Source organism: Monodon monoceros, unplaced genomic scaffold (genome assembly GCF_005190385.1).
Source record: "Monodon monoceros isolate NGI ecotype Baffin Bay Population unplaced genomic scaffold, NGI_Narwhal_1 Super_Scaffold_13, whole genome shotgun sequence".
Lineage (NCBI taxonomy): Eukaryota > Metazoa > Chordata > Mammalia > Artiodactyla > Monodontidae > Monodon > Monodon monoceros.
The window spans coordinates 76762824-76786378 of NW_021703769.1; the positions used below are offsets into that span (position 1 = coordinate 76762824).

At 55.3% G+C, this 23555-nt stretch overlaps 1 protein-coding gene across 3 annotated transcripts in view; it reads right to left on the reverse strand.

The window, feature by feature from the left end:
• Positions 1-23555, reverse strand: part of CLIP2 (CAP-Gly domain containing linker protein 2) — a 76289-nt gene that overhangs the window by 7086 nt on the left and 45648 nt on the right. For 2 of the 3 annotated variants that reach the window (XM_029220582.1, XM_029220581.1), the window contains exons 4-14: positions 23279-23403; positions 21574-21787; positions 20736-20933; positions 19709-19812; positions 17676-17736; positions 11435-11539; positions 8839-9774; positions 6556-6613; positions 3987-4070; positions 2857-3013; positions 1158-1317 (exon numbers count right to left, since the gene is read on the reverse strand). In XM_029220582.1, the coding sequence (XP_029076415.1) occupies positions 1158-1317; positions 2857-3013; positions 3987-4070; positions 6556-6613; positions 8839-9774; positions 11435-11539; positions 17676-17736; positions 19709-19812; positions 20736-20933; positions 21574-21787; positions 23279-23403 (2202 nt within the window). The remainder of the gene's footprint in view (positions 1-1157; positions 1318-2856; positions 3014-3986; positions 4071-6555; positions 6614-8838; positions 9775-11434; positions 11540-17675; positions 17737-19708; positions 19813-20735; positions 20934-21573; positions 21788-23278; positions 23404-23555) is intronic. The other variant, XM_029220584.1, reaches the window with a different exon arrangement.

Here is a 23555-nt window from a genome sequence, read left to right on the forward strand (position 1 = left end):
ACCCAAACCTCCCTCTCCACCCAAACCTTCCTCGTTCCGGAGGTTTTCTAACCACCAAGCCCGTCCCTAGTTCTCCCGGGGGGGCAGCTCCGTGGCACTGAGGACAGTGCAGGGGGACATGGGAGAGGCTCTCCTAGGGTAAGGGGCAGCCAGTCACGTGTCAATTTGACCAGCTTGTGGCCCACGGAGACAGTCAGCGCGGCTCTGCCCCCTCCACGCGGCTCTGGGAAAGCCTTGGAATCAGAGCTCCCAAATCCACACCAGCCTCGGGGCCTTGGCTTCTGAGTTACGCCCAGGCTCACAGCACCACGAGGACCACGGAGGGCTCTGTAACCAACCCCCTGCTGGCCAGACCTGCCAGGACTGAAAGGCCGCAGGGCGGCTGGGCCCGGTAGTCCCCACACACACAGTTGGGTGCAGCCAGAGTGATACCCTTCTCCCTTAACCCTGTAGGCCCAGGGCTGCTTCCATGGCTGCAGGCCCCTCTTCTCCTTCCATCTCCTCCAGCGTGGCTGAGCCTGTGTGGCTGGGTGGGAGGGCAGCGAGGGGCTTTGGAGCAGCTTCCCCTGACAGCCGTCCCGTCCTCCCAGACCCTATCTCGTCAACGCTCTGGAGTTGACCAGGCCCAGGAACCGGCCACAGGCTCGTCCTGAAGGCTGACCACAGGGGGATGGAGTGGGATGGTTCCGTCCTGTGCGACCAGCATCACTCGCCTACCGCAGCCCACCTCTGGAGACTCTGCTCAGTCAGGCCCCTGCTCCCCTCTCCTTCCTGAGATGCACACATGAATCGCCACTGTTGGACCCTGAACAAGGAGCTGGTTTCTGGTTGATTACTTCTCTGGATGGTGAGCTCACCACCTGCCGGTAGCCCATCCCACCTCTGGACTGGTGAGATTCTTAGGAAGTCTTCCTCTGCACTGCATCACCCAGACGGACACACAGCCGACCACAATATCTACAAAAGGGGCCGCCCACGGCCCCTCACCAGGTGCCTCACTGACCTTGCCTGTGGTTCTAGGGGATTTTGAACGCTCTCTGTGACTTGGCTATCCCTGGGGTGGCTCCAGGACGTCACCAGTCTCCATGGCTGACAGCAGATAGCCCCAGCCCCTCCCTGGTGTCCGCCATCCCCAGGCCTCCCCCTTCCCCACGTACCAGCCCAGTGAGCTGTTCCCGCAGGCCCCGGATGTCATCCTTGAGTTTCTGCTCCTTGATCCGCCACTCGGCCTTGTGGACCTCGCGGCTCAGGTCCCTCTCAGGCCCTGGGGAGTGGCGATTGGCCTCCAGAAGCAACACACGCAGTTCGTTCAGGCTCCTGGAGGGGGCGGGGGGCACACAGAACACCTGCACTCAGATGGGCCCCTCTCCTCCCGCGCTCCGCAATTTGCCAAGTGCCTGGCGACTGGCCACCCTGAGGGGGGACGCTGGCTACTAAGACAGCATCTGTGCCAGAAGGGGCCAGAGAGGAAATACAAGGCCCGAAACCATCCAACCACAACCCGAGAGGGGCCAGGATTCGGGGATGGTACGGTCAAGAGGACTTAGCCTTTCTTAGAATGATTTTGAAGTTTTTTTTAAAAAAGAGAATATTTGGAAGTTTGGGATTAGCAAATGCAAACTATTATATAGAGAATAGATAAACAACAAGGTCCTACTGTAGAGCACAGGGAACTATATTCAATATCCTGTGATAAACCATAATGGAAAACAATATGAAAAAGAATGTATATGCACGTATAACTGAATCACTTGACTGTAGAGCAGAAATCAACACAACATTGTAAATCAACTATACTTCCATAAAATAAATTTAAAAAAGAGAATATAGTATTTGTTTAATTAAAAACTAAATAATAGAGAAGTAGAAATATAATGTACATATGAAACTTATATAACGTTATAAATCAATGTTATCTCAAATTAAAAAATAATAATTCCAAAGTTAAATTAAAAAAACATTTATCCAAGAGAGCTCATGTGGCAAGACATTTTAAATGCCTGATGTCAAATAAGTTTTATTTCCTATGTCAACTCTTAATCAACTGGCAGTAGCTGCCTGGAGTACTGTGGTGAGAACGATTCTGGGCTTTGCAGAAAAAGAGTGCAGTGATCAAGTAGCAATGTCTTCCATGGGCACAGCACGGGAGAAAAGGACACACACCTTCTAAGCTCTTTCCCTTGCTTGCATCTACTATAGAGGAGGGGAAAACTCCCTCTCTAGGTAGCCATGGGTAGTTGAGAACAAAGTGGAAGTCTGCTGGCACTGACCCTTTCCCTTTCCTCCTTCTTCCTGCTAGGAATGATGGCTCCTGATGGCTGGAGCTTCAGCAGCCACCTTGCAACCACGAGGGAGAGTCTAGCAGAACCCAAGAGAACAAAGGTGTTGGCACTGATATCTTGAGCCACTGAACCAAATGCCAGCTACAGCTACCTCCAGATTTCTTGTTATGTGAGGAAAATAAATCTCTACTTGTTTAATCTGCTGATCTCCCACTCCCATCCTAAGTACCACAGAAGCATGGAGGAGCTCACGGTGGCCTACATCAACCAAGAAGAGCTTCAAGGAAGAGGTGGTGGGAATCCTCAATAATTTTTAAGAGTTTCAAGGAGTCCCTGGGCCCAGGATGCTTGGGAACCACTAAGCTTTCCTATAAGCTCTGCTTGGAGAACTGTGTTAAGAAGGATTCTGAGGCTTCATCGGAGCTTAGCAGTGCACAATATGGTGATCATTGGTGATGCCAGCCATCTGTCCACCGGGTCTATCCCTGCCCCGCCTCGGGAGAAGATTGGCTAATATTAACTGGGTGGAGTGAGGGTCAGGCAGGTCTGAACACACAGCCCACGGCTGACTCACCGCTCCTTCCTGAGCAGCTCCTGGCTGATGAGAACCAGCTGGCCGGAGGCGTCATGGGTCTTCTGGGACACGGCCTCCAGCTCCACCTCCAAGCGCCGCTTCTCCTTCTGGAGGGCATCCACCTTCTTCTCTCCCGACCTGCACTTGCTCTCCAGTGCTAAGGGCCAGCCGGCAGGGCAAGGAGGGAGAGCGCTGGGATCACCGTGGGAATCTATCCCACCTGGGGGCCAAAGCCCGGGCAAGGAGCAGGTTTCCCAGGGGTCACAGGGACACACTTCACTGAGTGGGCCTCTCTCGTCCTGTAGGGCCAGGCAGCGAGGGGCCGAGAAGAGCTACCACGAAAAGCAGACCAAAGCTCCCACACAGTAGCCGGGCCCTCTGGTGTCAGGAGAGCAGTCCACCCTTCCCGAGACAGGGCCCGGGTATTTACACTGTTGCCTGGACAAGGAAAAGCTAAAACTTCACCTTGGCCCCGGAGGAATCTGAGGTCAACTGACCTTTGTCGGGACCAATTATGCCACGTGAACGTGATGGGCACTGGATAGGAGTGGGGGTGGGAACCATTTCCCAGGATGGGGGCCGTCTCATGGACACCACCAATGGCATTCTGGCGGACAAGAAGCAAGGCCAGTTTGTCACCAAGTCACAAATTCCAGACCCCCCCGTCTCTCCCCAGTCTCCCCTCTGGCCTCATTCTCCCTGTGCCTTGCTTTCTGCTCTGGCCAAAGACCTTCTCCCTGATTCTGGAATCCTGGTATTTCTTCTAGGGGCTGGTGCACAAATACTGTATCAAAAGGTAGAGAGACTGAAACCCAAGGGTCTTCAAGCCCAGAAAGTGAGAACTAGTGATGCAATTTCAGAACACAGAGAACACAGACCTGGCTCTGAGGAGAGAAGCTGGCTGGGGCCCCCAATTATATTATGGACCGAGTGTGGGCTACTGCTCCCCATTCACTGCTGTCCAGGTGGAAGCCAGGTGGAAGCCCAGTGCATGTGAACTGGGCCAGGCCGCCTTCTCCTCAAGGCAGAGTGGGGGAGGGCACCCTGACGCAGTACCACCCACCCCCTGCTGGACTGGCACACGGCCCAAAGAAAGCTCCCCGCATCTGCCTTGAAGGAGGGAGACTTACCACTTACTTGGGCCCTGAGCATCTCGGTCTGGGATGTTAAGGCTGTCACCTCTTTGTCCCTCTTGTTCAGCTTGTCCTGCAGGCCTGGGGTGAAGGGAGAGATGAGGGGCCATCAATACTCCAGGGCCAACACTGCGGTCCAGTGGGTGACGGGGTGGCCCTTCCATCAAAACCCTGAAATGGGGCCACACTTGGCCTCAGGAGTCCAAGTTCTTCCTCATTCCAGTGGTCCCTCTGGGTAACCCACCCTGAAGAAGAGGCACCAATACTGTGTGGTCTTGGGCAACTTAACTCTCAAGAGTCTCAGCTTCCTCAAGTGAAGAATGGGGATAGTAATGGTGCCCAGGTCACTTGGCCATGTGCATTCAATACTGGACAGCCTCAGAAGAGTCATGAAAAAGATTCACGGAAAGTGCTAGAAAAGTATTAACTTTCTGTAAGTTAATTTATAAATCTGACATGATACCAATAAAAATACCAGTCAGATTGTAATTTTTGTGGAGCTAGATAAACTGATTCTAAAATCGCTTGGAGAAAGTAAGCAAGGCTAGCCAAGAGAGTCTGGCAAAAAACTTCTTCAAAGAGTTAAACACACAATTACTATGACTTAACAATTCTGCTCCTAAGTATATACCCCAAAGAGCTGAAAACAGGTACTCAACAAGTACCTGCGCATGCAGCGCTATTCACAAGAGCCAAAAGGTGGAAGCAACCCAAATGCCCATCGACAGGTGAATGGATAAGCAAAATGTGGCAATGCATACGATGCCAACATTACTCAGCTATAAACAGGAATGAAACACTGACACGTGCTATAGCACAGATGAATCTTGAACATATTATGCCGAGTGAAATAAACCAGACATAAAAGGCCACATATTGTATGGTTCTATCTATATGAAACATCAAGAATGGGCAAATCCACAGAGACAGACAGCAGATTAGCAGCTGTCAGCAGCCACAGTGAGGAGAAAGTAGACAGTGACTGATACTGTATATGCGTCTTCCTCTTGGAGTGATGAAAAGGTCTGGGAACTACATAGAGGAGGCGGTTGCACGACACTGTGAATGTATTAAAGCCCCTGAATTGTTTGCTTTAAAATGGTTAATTTTATTTTACGTTAATTTTAATTTTAATTACGTTAATTTTGTCTCGATTAAAAAAAAAAAAAAAAGAATGCTGAGAGAATTTTGGCAAAGCAGAACAGGAAGACTAGCCCTGCCAGTAACTGAAATATAAACAAAGCTTCAAAACACTGTAGAAATGGCACATGAAGAGACAGACAAGTCATTGGAAAGGAATCGAAAGTCTAGAAATAGAGCCAATTACCCGATGGAATTTAAAGATGGTCAATATGGTTAATTCAAATCAGTGGAGGCAGGAGATGAGGTTTTCAAAAATGGTACTGGCATAAGTGGGTACTCTTGGGAAAAAAAGATAAAAATGGATCCTTACCTCACACCTTATAGAAGAGAGAATTCTAGATGGATCAGAGATTTAAACATAGAAAATGGAACTTAAAAGGTACTAGAGGAAACCATGGAATACATTTTAAAAATAATAAACCCAGGGGCTTCCCTGGTGGCGCAGTGGTTGAGAGTCCGCCTGCCGATGCCGGGGACACGGTTTCGTGCCCCCGTCCGGGAAGATCCCACATGCCGGGGAGTGGCTGGGCCCGTGAGCCATGGCCGCTGAGCCTGCGCGTCCGGAGCCTGTGCTCCGCAACGGGAGAGGCCACAACAGTGAGAGGCCCGCATACAGCAAAAAAAAAAAAAAAAAATGAGTTGAGCCTTGGGAATTCCCTGGCAGTCCAGTGGTTAGGGCTCTGCGCTTTCACTGCTGATGGCCCGGGTTGAGCCTGATGGAGGGCAAGGTAATTTCCTGCAGCAGGGTTTGTAACAGACAAAAACTGGAAACAACCCATGATCCATCAGCTAAATACACGACGGTAGCTCCACATGATGGAATATTCTGCACCATACAAAAGAATGTGGTGACAGGGAGCAGTCTCCAAGATACATTATTAAATGGGCAAAAAGAAGTAAGGGGCCCGAAGGAGTTCCCTCGTGGTCTAGTGGTTAGGATTCCACACTTTCACTGCCGTGGCCCAGGTTCAATCCCTGGTCAGGGAACTGAGATCCCGCAAACCGCACGGCGTGGCCAAAAAAAAGAGTAAGGGGCCCGAATAGTGTGGGAAGTGTGGCACCATCTGTGTTACCTCTGTGCTTGTATGTGCATAAACCATCTCTGGAAAAGAGACATGAGCTGGGCAACATCGTGCCTTTGCGGAGGGAACTAGGTAGGGGATAGAGGATGCTTCACCATATGCCCTTTGAACAATCTGAACTTTATACCTATTTTAAAAATAACAAAACCAAACATACAATCAGGTTCTCAATAAACTGAGCCTCCGCCCTCCTCCCCTGGTGGGTGAGTGGCTGGTGCACGCAGTAGGCGGCTCTCACCAATCGCCAGGTGATGCAAAACAAAGCGGGACCCAGCTCAGAGGCAGAACCGCCCAGCCTTTCCCCATAGCCCCGCATCTCATCCGGCCCAGCGGCCACTCACCCTCCACAGTCTCCTTCATCCTCATCTTCTCCCCTGAAATGTCGTTGGACTCAATCATCTGAAAGGAGAGCCTGGTAAGGGGGACACTCGCCTCCCCCTCTAGGCCCTCAGCCCCAGCCAGCCCACCTCTCCGCAATTCAAGGAAACTCTCAGGGGCTCGATGAAGCAGGGGGCACAGATGTCCTTGGGCTAGCTTCCCTGACAAGAGGACCCCCTCTGCTCCCAGGGCCCCGGAAGGCTGTTTATGTAGCTTCCACGTGATCACCTCCTACCCTTTCCTTCGTGCAAACGCCTATTATATTAAACAGATGTCTCCTTCCCTGGGATGCCTACAGAGATTGGTCCTGGGACTCTGTCTCCACCATCACCCAGAGGCAAGACTCCCGGCCTTGGTTCCCGTCCATAAAGCAAGAATTGACTGCCATGGGGCAGCGTGTGCAGGGCACGCACCGGGGTCGGCTCCCGGAGGGACTTCAAGAAATGCTACTTCTTTTCTCTCTGACACATCTTTTAAAAAAAATAAATCCAGAAGCCAAAGAAGAAAAGATCAACCAAGGAAAAAAAAAATCTGTGTGGCAAACATCAGCAGGCTCCTTGCTGCCTTTCGGTAGAAGTTTCTGGACTCCTGCCCAAGCTGGCTGTCCCCTGAGCCTGCAGTTTGCCAGATTCTAGCACTGCATACCAGGGAAGCACAGAGCTGAGCAGGCAGTCACCTCCATCCACCTGCCCCTCATACTTCTGCTCATACATCCCAAGCCCTGCTTTAGTTTCAGTCTGTTGCGATTAACTAAGCTTCCTAGATCTTTATTTACACACACTGCAGGGAAAATGAGGCACACACTAAAATTTTTCCAAATTCCCGTACTTACTACACGAGACCAAAAATTGAGTTGTCCCTGGACTTAAACCTTTGAATCTGGGAGGCATGTGGGTCCAGACCAAGTCCCCACATGTGTGGAAATCAAGAGATGGGCATTCCTGAGGTCACCACCCACTCCTTGGCAGGCCATCCTGTGGAACCACAGCAGCCCCAAACCTCCCCTGCTAAGGAGTCCAGGTCCTGGGGTCCCAGGCCTGACCCTCCTTGCCTGAGCGGCCAATCAGGTCATGCGTACACAGCTAACCTGAGGATCTTCCTTTTCTCTCTGCCCAGCATCCTGGGAGAGCACTTGCTGGTCCCTCCCTGGGAGAAGGGGGCAGAAAGGCCGGTGCAGTGGGACCTCGAGGTGTGACATGGGCAGAGCTCCTTTTACAAAAAAAGCACCCCCTGTACGTGGAACTCCCAAATACTTGTGGCTCAATTGTTAAATGCTGGTTTAAGTGTACAAAGGGAACCAGAAGCTCAGGAACCCCCATGGCTAATAAAAAGGCAACGATCTTGCTGCTAGCTGTCCTATCGTGTAAGATTTGACTTTGTCATCCCGGGCACCCCCTGCTGGCCCTTAGGCAGTGGGGCTGGACACAAGCTCTGCCACTGATGGACAAGAAGACCTGGGAAAGGTACTCTGCCTCGGAATCTCAGTTTGCTCGTCTATGAAACGAAGCCTATATGGACCTTGAAGGAGTCCAGGTGAGACAGGGCATCATAGGGCCTGCACCCGGTGTGGTGCCCAGAGCCACTCATAAGGCCCTTCCTGCCCCCGCTGGAGCACACGTCCAGGCTACCCGGGGTCTTGGCCTCCCCAGCATGCTCAGCTGGGGCTTCTAGGTTTGGAGCGAAGCTGACTCCAATGGCAGCAGCCTCTCCAGGGACCACCCCACTCTTGGGAAAGCGGCTGCTGACCTGTTTGCTCAGTCTCATCAGGACCAGCAGGTAGGGGGCCGCCCTCGGGTCCCCTAGGTCGGTGCTCGCCTTGGAGATGGGCAGGGTTTGCCCTCCACATGTCTGCCAGCCCAGTGCCAGAGCATCTGGTACTGGTGCCTTGGGGAGGCCCAGGAGCCTGCACAGGAGGACGTGTCTGGGGACTGGGAAGAAGGCCGTTCCCTGTGCCTAGATACACATCTCTCCAGGCCTGGCCTGTGGGGACCCAGCCAGGTCAGCTCAGACCGCCTTGGGGCCCCACAGTCACCCGGGCCTGCTGCCCTTCTAATGGAAGGACCTCCTCCTCTGAGCCAGGTGCCCTCCGATCTCGCACGGCGTGCTCCTGGGGGCAACGAGGACGCTTCCCTGGACTGGAAATAAAAGGTCAGTAGATGCCTAGACCCTCCCCAGCCAGGCCCTCGAGCCCGGACAGCTGCCGTCCGTGGTCCCCGCACAGCCAGGCAGGAGGGGTGGCCGCCTACATTGGTGTGCTGGGTCGAACACAGGGACTCGACAGCCTGGAGTCTGTTTTCAGTGACCAGAAGCTTCTCCCGCAGCCTGTCGGCCTCCTGCTTGCTCTGGGCCTCCGAGCGCTGCAGCAGCTCATAATCCAGCATCTTCTTCTCGGCCAGGGAGATCTGCTCCTTGAGGAACGCAATGGCCTGCGCCTGGCCCCGGTACTCCACGTCCAGCTTCTCCAGCTCACGCCCCCGCAGCTCGGCGTCGCGGCACCGGTCCTGGGCCTCCTGCAGCTCCAGCCGGTGCTGGCTGGCCTGCACCTCCAGCTGGGCCCGCCAGTGCTGTTGCAGCCCGGCCAGCTCCTCCTGGGCCTCTTGCAGCTTCTGCCGCAGGCCCTCTTTCTCCTTCACGTGCATGGCCGTCTCGATGTCGTGCTTGGCCCGCAAGTTGCCCAGCTCCAGCTGGTGCTCCATCTTGATGCCCTCCATCACGGCCTTCAGCTCCCCGATCTCCTTCTGCTGGGCACCCGGGCTCGAGTTCAGGGTGGCCTTGAGGTCCTCCAGGGACTTCTGGTGGTCCAAGGCCAGCGAGTCCAGCTTGGACTTCCAGTTGTCCATGAGCCCCATGTTCTCGCTGGTGGCCTGCTGGACCTTGGCCTTGAGGTCCACCACCTCCTGCGCGTACTTCTCGTTGGCCGCCCGCAGCTTCTCCACCTCCGCCTGGTAGGCCCTCAGCGCCTTCTCGTACTTGTCCCTCAACATGCCGCTCTCCCTCTGGTGCTCCTGGCTGGCGGACAGCAGCCGCTCCCGCAGCCGCAGGGTCTCGGCGGCCTCGGGGTGATCGGCGGGTGGCGGGCCGGAGTGTAGCAGGCACTGCTGCAGCTCCTGGATCTCCCCGCGCCGCAGGCTCAGCTCCTCCTCCAGCTGCAGCACCCGTGACTTCTCGGCCACCGTGGTCAGCTACCGGGAGAGAGGGAGACCGGGGTCAGCGGGCCGGCTGGAGGGCACGGGGGAAGGCCGTGAGAAGGGAAGGATGCCCCACTCCACCTGAGTGCCGCCCTGCCCACCGCAGCTCCCAGGGAGGCTTCCCCGGCTTGTGTCCCAGTGACTCGGGGACTCCCTGGTCCCCGCTGCTCTAGGCGGTTTGGGAAAAATCGGTGGCGAAAGGAAACCATCTATTTGAGGTTATGGCTTTCTTGAAGTTCATGTTATTTTTAAAGGGCAGACACAACAGAGGGAATTCCGTACTATCCTGCTCTAGCAAAGTTCCAGCCGGAATGAGCTGATTCAGAGAGGCCTTCTGGAGGGGGTGGCCAAAGAAGGGTCCGGTTTAATGTTTAACGCAGAAGAAAACAACAAAAAAAAGAATGCTCCCAGACGCTCCTTCTGATGGAAAACTCTGAGATCAGAGGCTCCACCCGCCAGAAACCTACTTCGACCGACCGTGTCAGCGATCACAGGTTTCGGTGCAATATATTTGAAAGTTTTAAATCTTTTACAAGCTTAAGAAATTTGTTTCTGAAGGTGACCTTTAGTTCAATAAACCTGCTTTTGTTTTTCTAATCAGGTTGAACCCTAGAGAAAGATGCCTTGGTGTGGAGGGCTCCAGCCTGTCAACCGTGACTGGGTCGGTTTCTTCAAGCAGACTCCGTGTACATGCATGTGTACTGCACACGCAGTCACCTGGCAAAGGCCAGTGTGTGGACAGGGACCCGTGTGTGTCTCCAGACGCTCACGGGCACACACGTGCTCACTCATGCACTGAGGCCGACCTGCGGAAACCAATGGTCGCCCACCCTACACCCACAGCCTGTGTACGGTGGTTTTCCCCAATCTCTGCTCTGTGGCTGCTTAACTCCATGGCCGGGGGAACTGCAGCTGGGCTGTCCGCTGGGCTGACCAGCTGTTTGGATGTGTGCCTGCATGGGGGCCCAGCCCCCGGGGCACGCATGGTGGGCGTGGAGGGGCTAGCAGGGTCTGGAGACTGGACTTAGAACCATGCCCTGGGAATCAGGGGGGACTTCACTCCCACGCAGAGCTTTCCCTGGCCCAGGAACCACTCACACCCTGGGGATGACACCGAGTCTCATGCCCTGGGAACACCCCACTCCCTCGAAGGCCCACCACTGCCCCAGGTCCTTCAGGTTGGCCCCTCATGCCTTTCTATTTAAGACCCTCCAGGCTAAAGAAACCTGGATCCACAGTCTCCCAACCACTGCCTTCCCCAGCCTGGGGAGAAGGGAGGCATGGATAGGTTGGCCACAGAAGGGGCAGAATGTTCCCAAGAGCCCCCGATTTCTGAACATGACAAAGCACGGTCGTGGCAATGCAATGGTGGGGGGGGGGCGGGGGGAGGCTCGCACAGAACACTCCCAGCCAGTGGGTCCATGAGCTGGGGAGCAAAGTCCCAGAGAACCAAGACCCCCTCCTCTGAACAAGCATCACATGGCCACGGAGCATAAAAGCACGTTCCTAAACCTCCCTAGAAGGGGCGCAAAAGGAAAAAAAAAAAAAAAAAAAGTGAGGAGAGCGGCCAGAGAGAGAGAAAATAATAAAAACAGGGCAGCCGAAGGGGCGTCAGCAGGCGAAGGCGCTGGTGGCAGGAGGTGGCGGCGGTTACCCTGTTGTCGGCTAATTCTCGGAGCAGCCGCTCGGCCTGCGCCTTCTCCAGTAGCAGGTGTTTCTCCAGCTCGCCAATGCGCGCGTGCTCCAGCTGCGTCTGGGTCTGGTCCACCCGGGGCGGGTGGCGAGGTGGGGACAGGAGAGAGGGGCACAGGGACAGGAAGCCGGAGGAAGAGAGAAAAAGAGAGAGAGAGGCAGGTCATCTTCTGTGCACAAGGCAGGAGAGCAGGTGAAGGAAAGAGAGGAGGTCTGGGGAGGCGGGGCAGGGTGGGCCTGCTGCCCGCCCCTCACTGTGTCCCCGCTGGGTGTGTTTAAGGGCAGAGCACAGGCTGCAGCAACCCTGCCCGAGCCGGCCCCTGGAAGGGGCGACAATGGGCACCCGGATCCCTTCTGTCACCCCCAGGTGGCCCTCCCCCTTGCAGCTCCAGGGCAGGAGCCAAAGCCTACTCCCACCCCCCCCCATCGGGAAGCCTAGGGCTGTTTCTCATTTTAGGCACAGAATCCTGCATACAGGAAGCCCCCGTAAATGACCCCAGGATTCCTGGCCCCCAGGCCTGTCTTAAAGGTCAAAGAACCGACTGAGTGGGAGGTTTTCAAATATACCCATACGGTCAGGATTCTCCCGGCCAGGCCTCCTTAGCGGAGGCTGGACTAGGCCTCCCACCGCCCTGCCCCAAACCCGGCCCCAGCACTGCCCACTCCCCAGGCCCCGCCAAGGACGCCCGGCCTCCCGAAAACACAAGAGCACTTTTGTCCCTGCCTCACAACACCCGCTTCACACACTGACAAAGCCCGACATTCTCAGGGCATCCAGGCTGGCATTTGGATTTCCCCTAAGAGATCTGCGAGGGCAGCAGAAGGCTGAAGGCCCAGGGTATCCAGAGGGGTCTGGACACCAAGCTCTCCATAGGGAGAAGCCAGGGTCCTCTGTCTGCATCCTCCCGCGCATCCCGTCATCACCAAGGAGAGACGAGGTGAGAGCAAATCTGAGGGGCAGTTCAGGAGAGGCAGGGCTTAGCACCGTAGCCTATTGTGTGAAAACCAAGAATACGCCCGACACGGGCAAGGGTAATGGTGACGGTGTAGACTCACAGTGTCGTCCCGGAAATACTCGTGCAGTTCACCAAGAGCTATAGAGACCTTTATGTCCTCTGGCCCGTGATCACATTCCTGTGAATGTTCCTAAGGAACAAATGCGTCTTCTCTCTCTCCCCGCAAGAGGGCAGCATGGCCCAGTGCTAAAACACAGCCCTGCTCGGTCTCTTCCAGAAAACTACAGGCTGAAGGTGGTGCCTCAACCCCAGCCTTGCAGGGGCCGTGTCACCTTGCTCCTTCTCCTCTGATGACAGGCACAGCGACCCTGCCCGGGACCCACACTGCACACAGCCTGATCGCAAATACCATACCTGTGACCCAAGGGCAAGAAAAGCCTCCAGCTTCACAATTTCATGGGCAACTTCATTTGGTAGCCCCTACAAAAGGACCCTTCACTCTGACTTTCAGAACTCCCAGCCTCCTGGTCCATGAGGGCACAGGAGAACCCACAGGAGTTTGGGGCGGGGGGAGAGCCCCTGAAGCCTAGATTTTAGGTGAGATGGACGACCTGGGAGGATGTAATTTCTGTCTCACATGCCAACTTTAGAACCCAAGCCCCGCCCCCCCCCCCCCCCCCCCCCCCGCAACACGGGGTATCTCGGTTATCTCCCTATCTCACAGTGGCCACTCCAGGGGGAAGACCTCAGGCTCAGAATCATCCAGGAACTTGGGGCAGCAGGAGCCCTAAACCTCAGACTTCCAGATTCTAGAGCCAGGGCCTCCGTACCCCCAAACCAGCCTGACTCCACGGAGGGGAGACATAGACTTTCAGCAGCAACACGGAGCAGTGACGGAAGCTCCTGAAGCGGGCGACTCCCTGTGTCCCTGCCCCCGTCCAAATCCCAGAAGCTCGGTGAAGCCTGGCCTGAGCCCTTGACCTACAGCTTTCCCCCTTCTCCTTGCACGCATGGTGTCTACCCCACTCCAAAGCACAAAGTTACTGCCTTGGGACGCCCCTCGGATAACAGAAGGCTGCTATTATTAATTGGGGAGGAGTCTCCCCAACTGCACCAGTGGCTCCTGAAGGCCAGAGGCACGTCGCCCCTCTTAATCTCCCTCCAGGCCTCGAGCTGCACAGCCAGTTCTCAAAAAATAGCTGATTCTGACTTCTGACTCTTCCCCTTACAATGGGCGTTCCCATGCCAAGGAAAAATAACACCGAGGCGCTATTTGATTCACAAAACAATAACACAAACCCCTGGATGATAAAACAACAGCAAAACCCCAGTATCTTCAAGTCTAAGGTAGCTGCCTGACGTCCCCACCAGGGGGGCAGAAGGGAGTGGCACACGTTTTCATTAGGCAACATGAGGCCACGCCCATTCAAGAACCACAAAACATGTCCCCGGCCTGTTTTCCAGAAGCATCTCACCACGTTGTGCCCTGCTCTGGCATCGGGGACAGGAAGGAGAGCAAGACAGACAGGGGCCCGCCCAAGGGGCTTACATCTGGGGAGGGATGCAAACAATACATGACCAGTGAGGACCATTTCAGACTGTGACTTGGCCTAGGAACAGAGCAAGGAGGATGAGGCAAAATCAAGGAGGCAGAGAAGGGCTCTCTGAGAAATACAATTTAAGGGGAGACCTGCAGGAAAAGCAGGAACCGGCTGACCAGGGCAGGGGTGGAGGAGAAACGAGTGTTTCAGGCAGAGGAACCAGCACGTGCAGAAGCTCAGACAGAGCATGGGGTGTTCTAGCTCAGACAGGAGCCCCACATACCTGGAGCAGGGCTGGGTCCCCAGGGTCGTCCCTGGGCTACAGAGCCCGGCTTTTATCTAGAGTAGCGCCACCAGATGTGTGAGCAGGGAAGGGGCAGGATCTGATTTATGTTTTCAAGAGATTTGGTCATATGCTGTCTGCAGTTTGCTTCAGAATAACCTGAGAGAGGGCTGTGGATGGCGGTGACACAAGTGGCCAGGAGCTGATCATCGTTGAAGCTGGGCGATGGGTAAATGGAAGTGCATCATACCATCCTCTCTACTTATGTTAAAATTTTTTCCAACGTTAAAAATTTTTAAAGATTCTTTTTTGAAGGCTATCTGGCTTCAGTGTGGACCAAGAGAGGAAACACAGGGGCCAAAGAGAGGGGTAACTTGTCCCAGGTCACCCACTGTGACCTGGTCCGGGAAGGTGGAGGCGGGGATGAAGACAATTTTGGAGGCAAGGTCAAGTGGGTTTCTGGTGGAAGGACGAGGGAAAGAGAAGGTTCAAGATGAATTTTAGCTGTGGGGCCTGAGCAACCGTGTGGGTTGTGGGGCTAATTACTGAGATGGGAAGGATAAGGGGGGTGCGTGGTGAAGGGGAGGCAGGAACAAACGGAGAGATCTGTCTGGGGCACGTTACATGTGGGGGGTGCTGTCCTGGGCTGAAGAGCATCTCCCCAAATTTCATGTCCACCTGGAACCTCAGAATGTGACCTCGTTTTGAATAGGGTCTTTGCACATGGAAGTAGTTACGATGACATCATACTGGGTTAAGGTGGGTCTGATGACTAGTGTCCTTACGAGAAGGTCACGGGAAGAGACACAGGAACACACAGGGAGGAAGGCCACGTGACGACAGAGGCAGTGATGCAGCGACAAGCCGAGGAACACCAGTGGCTTCCAGCCATCCTACCAGAGCTGGGAGAGAGGCATGGGACTGACCATGTCCACACCTTGATTTCAGACTTGTGGCCTCCAGCACTGTGAGAGCATAAATGTGTGCTGTCTGAAGCCACTGAATTGTGGTAGTTTTTTCCTGAAGCCCCAGGAACTACTACAAGTAGCTGTCACTTGCTCTTCCTGGTGGGGATGTCCAGTGGGTATACTGGCGTGGAGCTCAGGGGAGGACCAAGGGAATCGTGGGCTTATAAAGGGCATTAATGCCACAGACTGGACGCTCTCAGGGAGAGTGTAGACTGAGACTGAGCCCCTGGACAGGCCAACATTCAAGGTCAGGAAGGAGGTGAGAGGTGGGAATGGGGCACCTTGGGTAGCTGGGGGAGTGAGGACAGGAGAAGGACAAGCAGAGAACTGGGATGACATAGCTGGAGGGGGACCAGAAGCTCAAGGATGTATTCTGGGTTTTATTTTTGACTTTTAAGACAGGTGAGGATGAGAGGGACTTTTGCCTTCTGGTTGCCTGAATATAGTCACAATAAAAACAGCAGCAACGGGGCTCTACTGCCCTTGGACTGAATTAGCTGTCTGTCACTGTCTGTCCCACCCCCACGCCTCTCCCAGCCAAGGCTGATTGGATCTGGGCTGGACACCTGATCCAAAGCCAGCCAGCCCATTGGCTAGCCTGGGGCCAATCAGATTCTCCCAAGAGGACAGCTGGGAGACAGTGAGTGTTGGAGGCTGAGCGGATCCAGGAGGATGGGTGTCGGGGAGAAGGGAGCAGATGTGCCAGGAGACTTGCAGACACGGTGACAGACAGACAGACTGGCCATGAGTCATGAGAAGAGGGAGGCCTCTCAGTGTGGGAGAATAGGCTCCATTTCTGATGCTGTTCCTCCTTCTGGTTCCCTGAACTGCCTGCCATTGGGGCTGTGAGACTTCCCTGCAGCCTTTCAGTAACCCCCGGATGACTGGAGTTAGCGGGAGGGGTCTCTGTTCTTTGCAACCACAGGTGCTTTTCCCAGAAGCCCCCCCGCCCAGCCTCTGCAGGAGGGCAGCCGCCCAGCAGGAGAGCCTGCTAAACATAACCACATGACCTGCCCCCTTGGCTAAGACGGAAACTTACACTGGAACACCCTGATACCAGGCTGGGGTCCCTACACCAGGTTGTGCCACAGTACCCATCCCTTAAGCTCAGGCAGCAAAACCTGCCTCAACAGGGGCAGCTGTCCGTGACCCTAGATCACACATGTCTCTCCCCGAGCCGTGGTCATCCAGGGACAGGACAGCCATGTGCACAATTTTGCTGGACGTTGGAAGTCATAGGGGTCTTAACACGGCTTTGTCACGAAATCAGAAACCGTAATTTCCCATTGGAGCTCAGGCATGATCTAGTGCAGTGATTCCCAAAGCATGGTCCCCAGACCAGCATCACCTGGCAACTTGCTAGAAATACAGATTCTCGGGGCCCACCCAGACCTACCGAACGGCCACTCAGGCCAGGGCCCAGCATTTCGTGTCTGAACACACCCTCTAGGTGATGAATTCTCAAGTCTGAGAATCACTGACCTAGTTCAACCTCCTCATTTTACAGAGGAGCAAACAGAGGCCCAGGGAAAGGAAGAGGCTGCCCAAGGCCAATTAGGGCCAGGACCAGAGTGTGGAGAGGGACTGAACTGACTGCCCCCTGCCCCATCTGACGATTCTGGGAGTCCTTGTCTTTTGTCACCTCCCAGGGAGCAGGAAGGGTCTCAGTGGAAAGGCACTCCTGCCCACCCAACTGTGAGCAGGCCTAGTGAGCCCCGTGGTCTCCAAATGATTTGGTGAGGGGGGCTAGTGTTTGTCTTGGGGGACAGGGATCCTTAAGTGCTTTACTCATTGATGCGAGCATCCTTCATGCCTCAGCTCAGAAAAGGTGGGTTGGATTGCAGAGTGAGAGTGAAAGGTCCAGACCCCTCGTCCAGGTGCTATAACTGAGGAGGCGCTGTAACTGGCCATTCTTCTGGGCTGGATGCAGGAGTCAGGAGTCCTGGGTCCTGGTCCCACTGGCTGCTGACTTGTTCCATGACTGGAGGGGTCCCTTTGCCTTTCTGAGCCTGTTTTCCCGTCTATAAATTCTGTGACTCAACCACAAGCTATTTCCAGCCAAAATTTTACGTGGAATTCAAGACAAACAAAGGGCCCAGGGAACACCTTTAGGGCTACTGCCCAAGAAAGAAGGGACGGGGGAGCCTGGCCACTATGTCCTCAGGCCCAGCTCTGTGGATGCCTTGGGTCCATTCCACCCAGCTGCTGACACAGGAAGCATGGCCCCTTTGGGGCTCCTGGAGCTGCGTCATTCCCACTTCTGACACCTGAGTCTCTCATGACCGCCACCTCCCCCCAGGATATGATCTTTGACCCTTCCCCATTTCTTCCTTGCAATACCCCCTGCCCCCTCCCAGGGGGCCCAGAGTTGCTGCCTAGACCTCATGGCCATTTGCCCTTCGAGGGCTGGGCTTGGGGTGCAAGCCTGGGGTGGGGGTGGGCCTTTGACCATTACCTCCAGGTCTCCCTTGGTGATGGACTCCTCCTCCACTCGGAACTGCAGGTCCTCCACCTTCCTGCAGGGGGAGAGGGGGCTGAGTGAGCTTCACCCAGAGGGGTGGGCTTTGCCAAGTCAGCAATGGCAGAGAGAGCCAAGGCCACAGGTGGCCCAAAGTCCACACTCAGATTATGCAGAAGACACTGCCCAGAGCCCCAAGTTCCTGGAAACGTCCAGCCCTCCAATTTACTGATCCATGCTCTACACAGAGAACACTGGCTTCTCTAAAATAGACGCTGCTTTGGGAAAGATCCCCAGTGTTCTCCTTACTTGCTGCAAGAAATAAATCCTTCCTTCTGCAAAAAAAAAATAATTAAAACACACACACACACACACACACATATAAAATAGGAATGTTTAATGCAGCATCCTTCCCCGCTAGGGTGGTTGTGGAAATAAATAACAGAATGGATAGTAAATGGAAGCACTAACAGCTGTTTTCATCACAGCAGGGAACAGACATGTCGCATGGAACAGTCTGTGGGGAAGGAGGCCAGGTGGGCTTCTTCCCCTACTGACCCCATTCTCATTCCCTCCCCTCCAAATCAGGGCCCAGAGCCCCAGCCCCCACTGCTTGGGCTGCTCCCTGATGTGGAGGGCCCCCAACACCCTGCTGCAAGTGTGGGGCCCACCCTCAAGGAGACACACCCACCCATCCCCGAGAGAGCACAGGGAAGAGACACAGGCACATTACAGCTCACAAAGCTGCCACTCCTGGGGCCTCGTGACAGCTCCCAGCAGAGGATGAAACTAAGGCCCAGAAAGGGCCAGTGACCTGCCCAAGGTCACACAGCAAGTGCAGGGCAATGCTGGGACTTGCACCCAAGCCTTCCTGAACACAACTCCCAGGACGTCTCAAAGATCTGTTTTTGTTTGTTGGCATCAGGCACGTTGCCATGGGAACCAGATGCGTGGGCCCCACCGACCCTCTCAGGCAGATATGAATAAGCCCTCCTGTCTCCAAGTCAGACAGTAACAACAGCCCGTGGAGCACATGCCTCAGCTGAAAGCCCAAAACCAGACCCAAGTCGGGGGGAGGTGGAGGGCTGGGTCTGGGAGGTGCTACTGTGCAGGGGAGCAGAGGAAGCTGCAGAAATCTGTGTGTCAGCAGCTAGGAGACAAAGAGAGGCTTCTGGGCTGAGGGAAACCCTTGTAAGGCCGTAGCAGCTCTGAGTCCCACCAGGTGACCCAGGACCAAGTCAGGCCAGAGTCCCCACACAGAGGGAACACAACTCCCACTTGCCACTGGCAGGACAGCAAGAGCCAGTGGCACCACTAACAGGCTGGTGACCTCAGGCAAGTCCGTTCCCCGCTCTGAGCCTCAGTTTTCTTATCTGTGGCCTGGGGGGCAATACCTGTCTCCTGGGCAAACTGTAAGCCAGAGAGAGACAGAGCAGGTAAAGCGCCCAGCCCCGGGGCTGAGCCCCAGGCGCAAGGTGTTTCCAGGGGCCTTTTCCTGCTGCTTCTCTGAGCCTCGGTTTCCTGACACATGAAATGGGAATGAAGCTTCAGGACACGGGCTCTGAGCTCCACGTGAGGGACCTGATGCAGAAGGGGTGTTCCCTGCGCTGAACTGGGTCACGGGGTGGGGACATCGGATGCACGTCTCCCTAGTGAGAGGTCCCCCCACCCGCCTGGGCGTTCTCATGATGCTGCGTGAGCCGAGCTGGGCGGGAACGGTGAACCCCATGTCAGGAAGGAAAACAGTGACGTATGTAGTGTCTCCCATGTGCTCAGTGTCATGCTGGGTGCTTTACTGGAGTTATCTTGTAAGTCCTCCCAACAGCCTGCAGAGATGGGGATCATCACCCCACTTTGCAGATGAGATGACTAAGGCCCGCAGAGCTCATGTCACCAGCCCAGGTGACACAGCCAGTACGTGGTGGAGGCGGGGTTTGTGCCTGCTGGTCCTGAGCCTTGCTTTTCCTGGTCATCCTTAATGAGGCTCTGGGAAAGTGTCCCGCCAGGACCAGGACAGGAGCGGCACCTACCTCCTCTCCTCCTCCAGCTGGTTGGACAGGTCCACCTTCTCTTTCCGCACGCTCTCCACCAGCAGCCGGGCCCGCTGCAGCTTCTCCTCTGCCTCTGCAACATACTGGGCCCCGAGCGAGGGCCAGGACAGGGTCAGCCTCCTCCTGGGGACCGGGAGCCAGGTGGGGGAGGGGTGGGTGTGGAGGTGGTGCAAGGAGCCAGGCCTGGAACCCAGTCACCCCTACTCCCCTGCCAGCCCTAGTCTGACCGGAACTGTGGACCTAGATGTGAGGGAAGAGGGCCGGCTGAGTGCCAGGAATGGGAACCTCAGGTCCACCTGCCCCCAGTACCTGCCACCTCCCTCAGCCCTTGAGGGCCTAAGACCTACTGTCTTGTCAAGGCCCCTGTCATGGCACACACATGAGCTTGGCCTTAGTAATTCCAGAACCCGAGGGAAGAGTGAGCCTGGCTCCAAATGGGGACAGGGGCCTAGGAGGGAGTTCCCACATGGGGAACAAGCAGCAGGGAAGGGTAGACACATGACAGCAGCAGAGTCAAGGCTATGGGCGAGGACTTCCTTCCCTGAAACCCAACCCAGGAATCAATCTGCTTGAAAGCACAATCTGAAATGTGGACAGATGTACCCCAAAAATGTTTAAATCAGGATTATTTAGAAAAAGTGAGGAATTGGAAAACAACCTAAACACCAGCAGGGGACAGGCCACGTCAGTAAGGACACGGCCCGCAACAGACGGCCACGCAGTCCTTCAAACGGGGAAGAATTTTCCATGACCTAGAAATCGTGCTCGCACTATAGGAAGTAGGAAAAAGCAGGACACGCAACTTTGTATCGAGGTTCTGGAGGTGGAATGTGGACCTACCACTGGAAGGAAATTCACCAGGAGGATGAGGGGTGCTGGTAACGTGCGTCTCAGTTTTCTCTGCACACCCCAAATTCTGCTCACTGAGCGTGACTGAGGGACAAGACTGGCCCGAGGAGACCGCTGGTGCCCTCCGGGTGCTCCGTGGCCCTGCCTGCCCACCCACCTGCTCATGCTGTGCCTTGAGCAGGGCGATCTCCTTCTCCACCTCACAGATGTGGCTCGTGGCCTTGGCCACCTCGGCCCGCTCCAGGTCCCGTTCAGCCAGCAACTGCTCGATGTGCTGCTGTTTCTCCTTCAGCGCCTCTTGCAAGGCAGTCGTGCCCGAGATCTTGCGGGCATAGCGTGAAGAGGTCTCCGTGAGCTGCAGGAAGGCGTGGGTGCAGGCAGGACTCAGGGATGCGGAGCACCGTCCAGGCAACCCACCACTACCCAGCAAGTTGGGGGCCCAAGTGCCTCAACTCCTGGGGTTCGGTTCCTCCCCTCCCAGGGCCCTAGACACTCTGCCTAGTTATGTAAAGGGAATCATGATGTTTGCGATCCAGGGAACTTCCTGCTCTCAGGAGAGTCACAGCCCCTGGGGGTCTGCCTCAAGGTGGGCTCTCTCACCTGGGCCACCTTCTCCTGGACTAGGAGGAACCTCCCGTGTAGACAGAGCTCTGCTGGAAGGGCAACCTCACCTTCCCTCCTCACCCAAGGTGGCTGTGCCAGCCTTTCTAAAGCACCTGCCCTGCACCTGTATCACCTGTGTGCACCTGTATTACCTGCCCTGCCTCTGTATGACCCTCTTTAACTCCCAGGGAAGGGCTTAAGCTCCTGACAAATCGGTAATATAAAAATAACAATAAATGTAAATGGGTCAATTTCTCTGTTAAAAAATATACACTTTCATCTTTGTTCAAAAACTCCAAACTGACGGATGCCTGGAACCAGAGCAAGTCAGGGGACAACTGGGTCTCTCTGTCCCTGCCCCACTCCCATACACACACCAGGGTATCCCTCACCAGGCCACTGCGGCTGGGCCGGCCCCCTACGGAGGAGGCCACAGAGCTGACAGAGCTGATGGAGGAACTGCTGGGACTGTGGGTCAGTGCCGAGACTCCCATGGCCATGCGCTTGGTCTTCTTGGCCTTGGCTGGGCTGGTGGATGGGAAGCCGATGCGGATTACCTTGTGGATGGGCGCGAAGAGACCAAACTTGGGTGGGCACTGGAAGTACCTGGAGAGGTAGGAGAGACCATGCTGCTGTCACGGCCCCATAGCCTGGAGCCTGGCCTGCCTCCCCTACCTCTTCAGAGCCCAGCAGAGAGAGGCTTCTCCTGGGGGACCCGTCACCCACACCCTAAGACCAATAGACAGGACTCCCAGAAAGGGAACAGAGGTGAGCAGGGCCTGATATTCTGCATAGCCACGAACAGCGGTTGGGCATATTTCTGGGGGATGGGGGAGTAACAATTACCGAGCACCTGCTCTATGCCAGTCCCTTTACATAAATGCTCATTTCGATCCCCCAACCACTCTATTGCTATCCATATTTCACAGATGAGATTTAGGCTCAGAGAGGTTAAGTAACCTGCCCACAGTCAGAGAGCTGGTTAAATGGCAAAGCTGAGACTGGACCCAGTGGACTCCAAAGCCCACTGTGCTTTGTCTCCCAAACATCAGTCAGAGGCCCCCAGCCGTATCTGCAGCCCCACTCTCAAGGCTGCCTCTGGACCACCCCCAGCCCCAAGGCTCTCTGCCCATGGAGCCCCCGAATGGAGAAGCAGAAGCCTGAAGGAGGCACCTTAGGCGTGGGGTGAGGGATGCTGCCCAACCTGTCCCTGGATTCTGAAAGCAAGAGTAAATTGAGAGAAACATCCATCTTGAAAACAGGAAGGCAAGTGTTGTCATGGAAGTCTGGATCATCTTCTCTCAAAACCTCTCTAGCCATGGATTCCACGTGGGACCAGGGACCTAGTTCTGTCCAGTTTCCCGCTCACCTTGAAACTGCCATCCCACCTGCCTCTTCCCACATTCAGGTCTTTGTGCAGCCTGACCCCCAGCCTAGCACACCTCCCTTCTCAGAGCTGTCACAGCCTCACCTGGACGACAGAACCTAGTCCAGGGACAGCCAACACAGGCTCGCAGGCCACCGTGCCTTACCCCACACCCCTGACACTGCTCAGCCATAGCATCAACACCCCACCCTCAAAGGGCCCAGGCATGGCCTTAGACCTTCTCAACCCAGCATTCCTGGCAGTCAATTCCCTTTAATCAGAGATGCTGAGAAACCTGGGACCCAGCTGTGACCCTAACCTTGGCTGTAGAGCACCAAGCACTGTCTGATTATTTCCCGTGTCACCCAGGGCAACTCTCAGAAGGCAGGACCCCTGCCTCTCCTTTTCTGGTGCTCCCACCTCACTTAGTCATGGGTGGCAGGGGGAGGGGAACCCAGGGACAGATGACTCTCCTAGCGTTTGCTCGTGACTCTCTGTGTGACCTTGAGCAATGACCTCTCTGGCCTTGGTTCTCTGATCTGTAAAATGGGGGTGATATTCCCACCACCTGCTTCCGTGAGCTGCTATGACAGAAGGGAGGTGGTAGCATCTGTACATGGTATCTGGCACAGCCACCCAGATGCTTAACACTGGCATTCTCAGATGCCCCAGCCCCGACCCCTGCACCCACCCTAGGAGAAGAGGACTCCCTTCCTCCCTCCCCACCATACCTGGTGCCCGCCACTGCCCCATCGTTCTTCCCAAGGGGCTCGTCCAGCTCCACGCCACACCACTCGCCCTTGGCAAAGTCTGTCTCCCCGACGTACCGTACCACACCAGTCTTCGTCCCACCAACCTACAGGCACACAGAGAGACTCAGGTCCAGAGGATGCAGTGGGAACTGCAGAGATGGCACAGGCAACCAGGTGCCCGGGCTCATCCCACGCCTCCCTTCCAGTGTGCAAGGGCCAGGGGAGATGAGGAGGCGGCCCAAGGACAGCTGGGAGG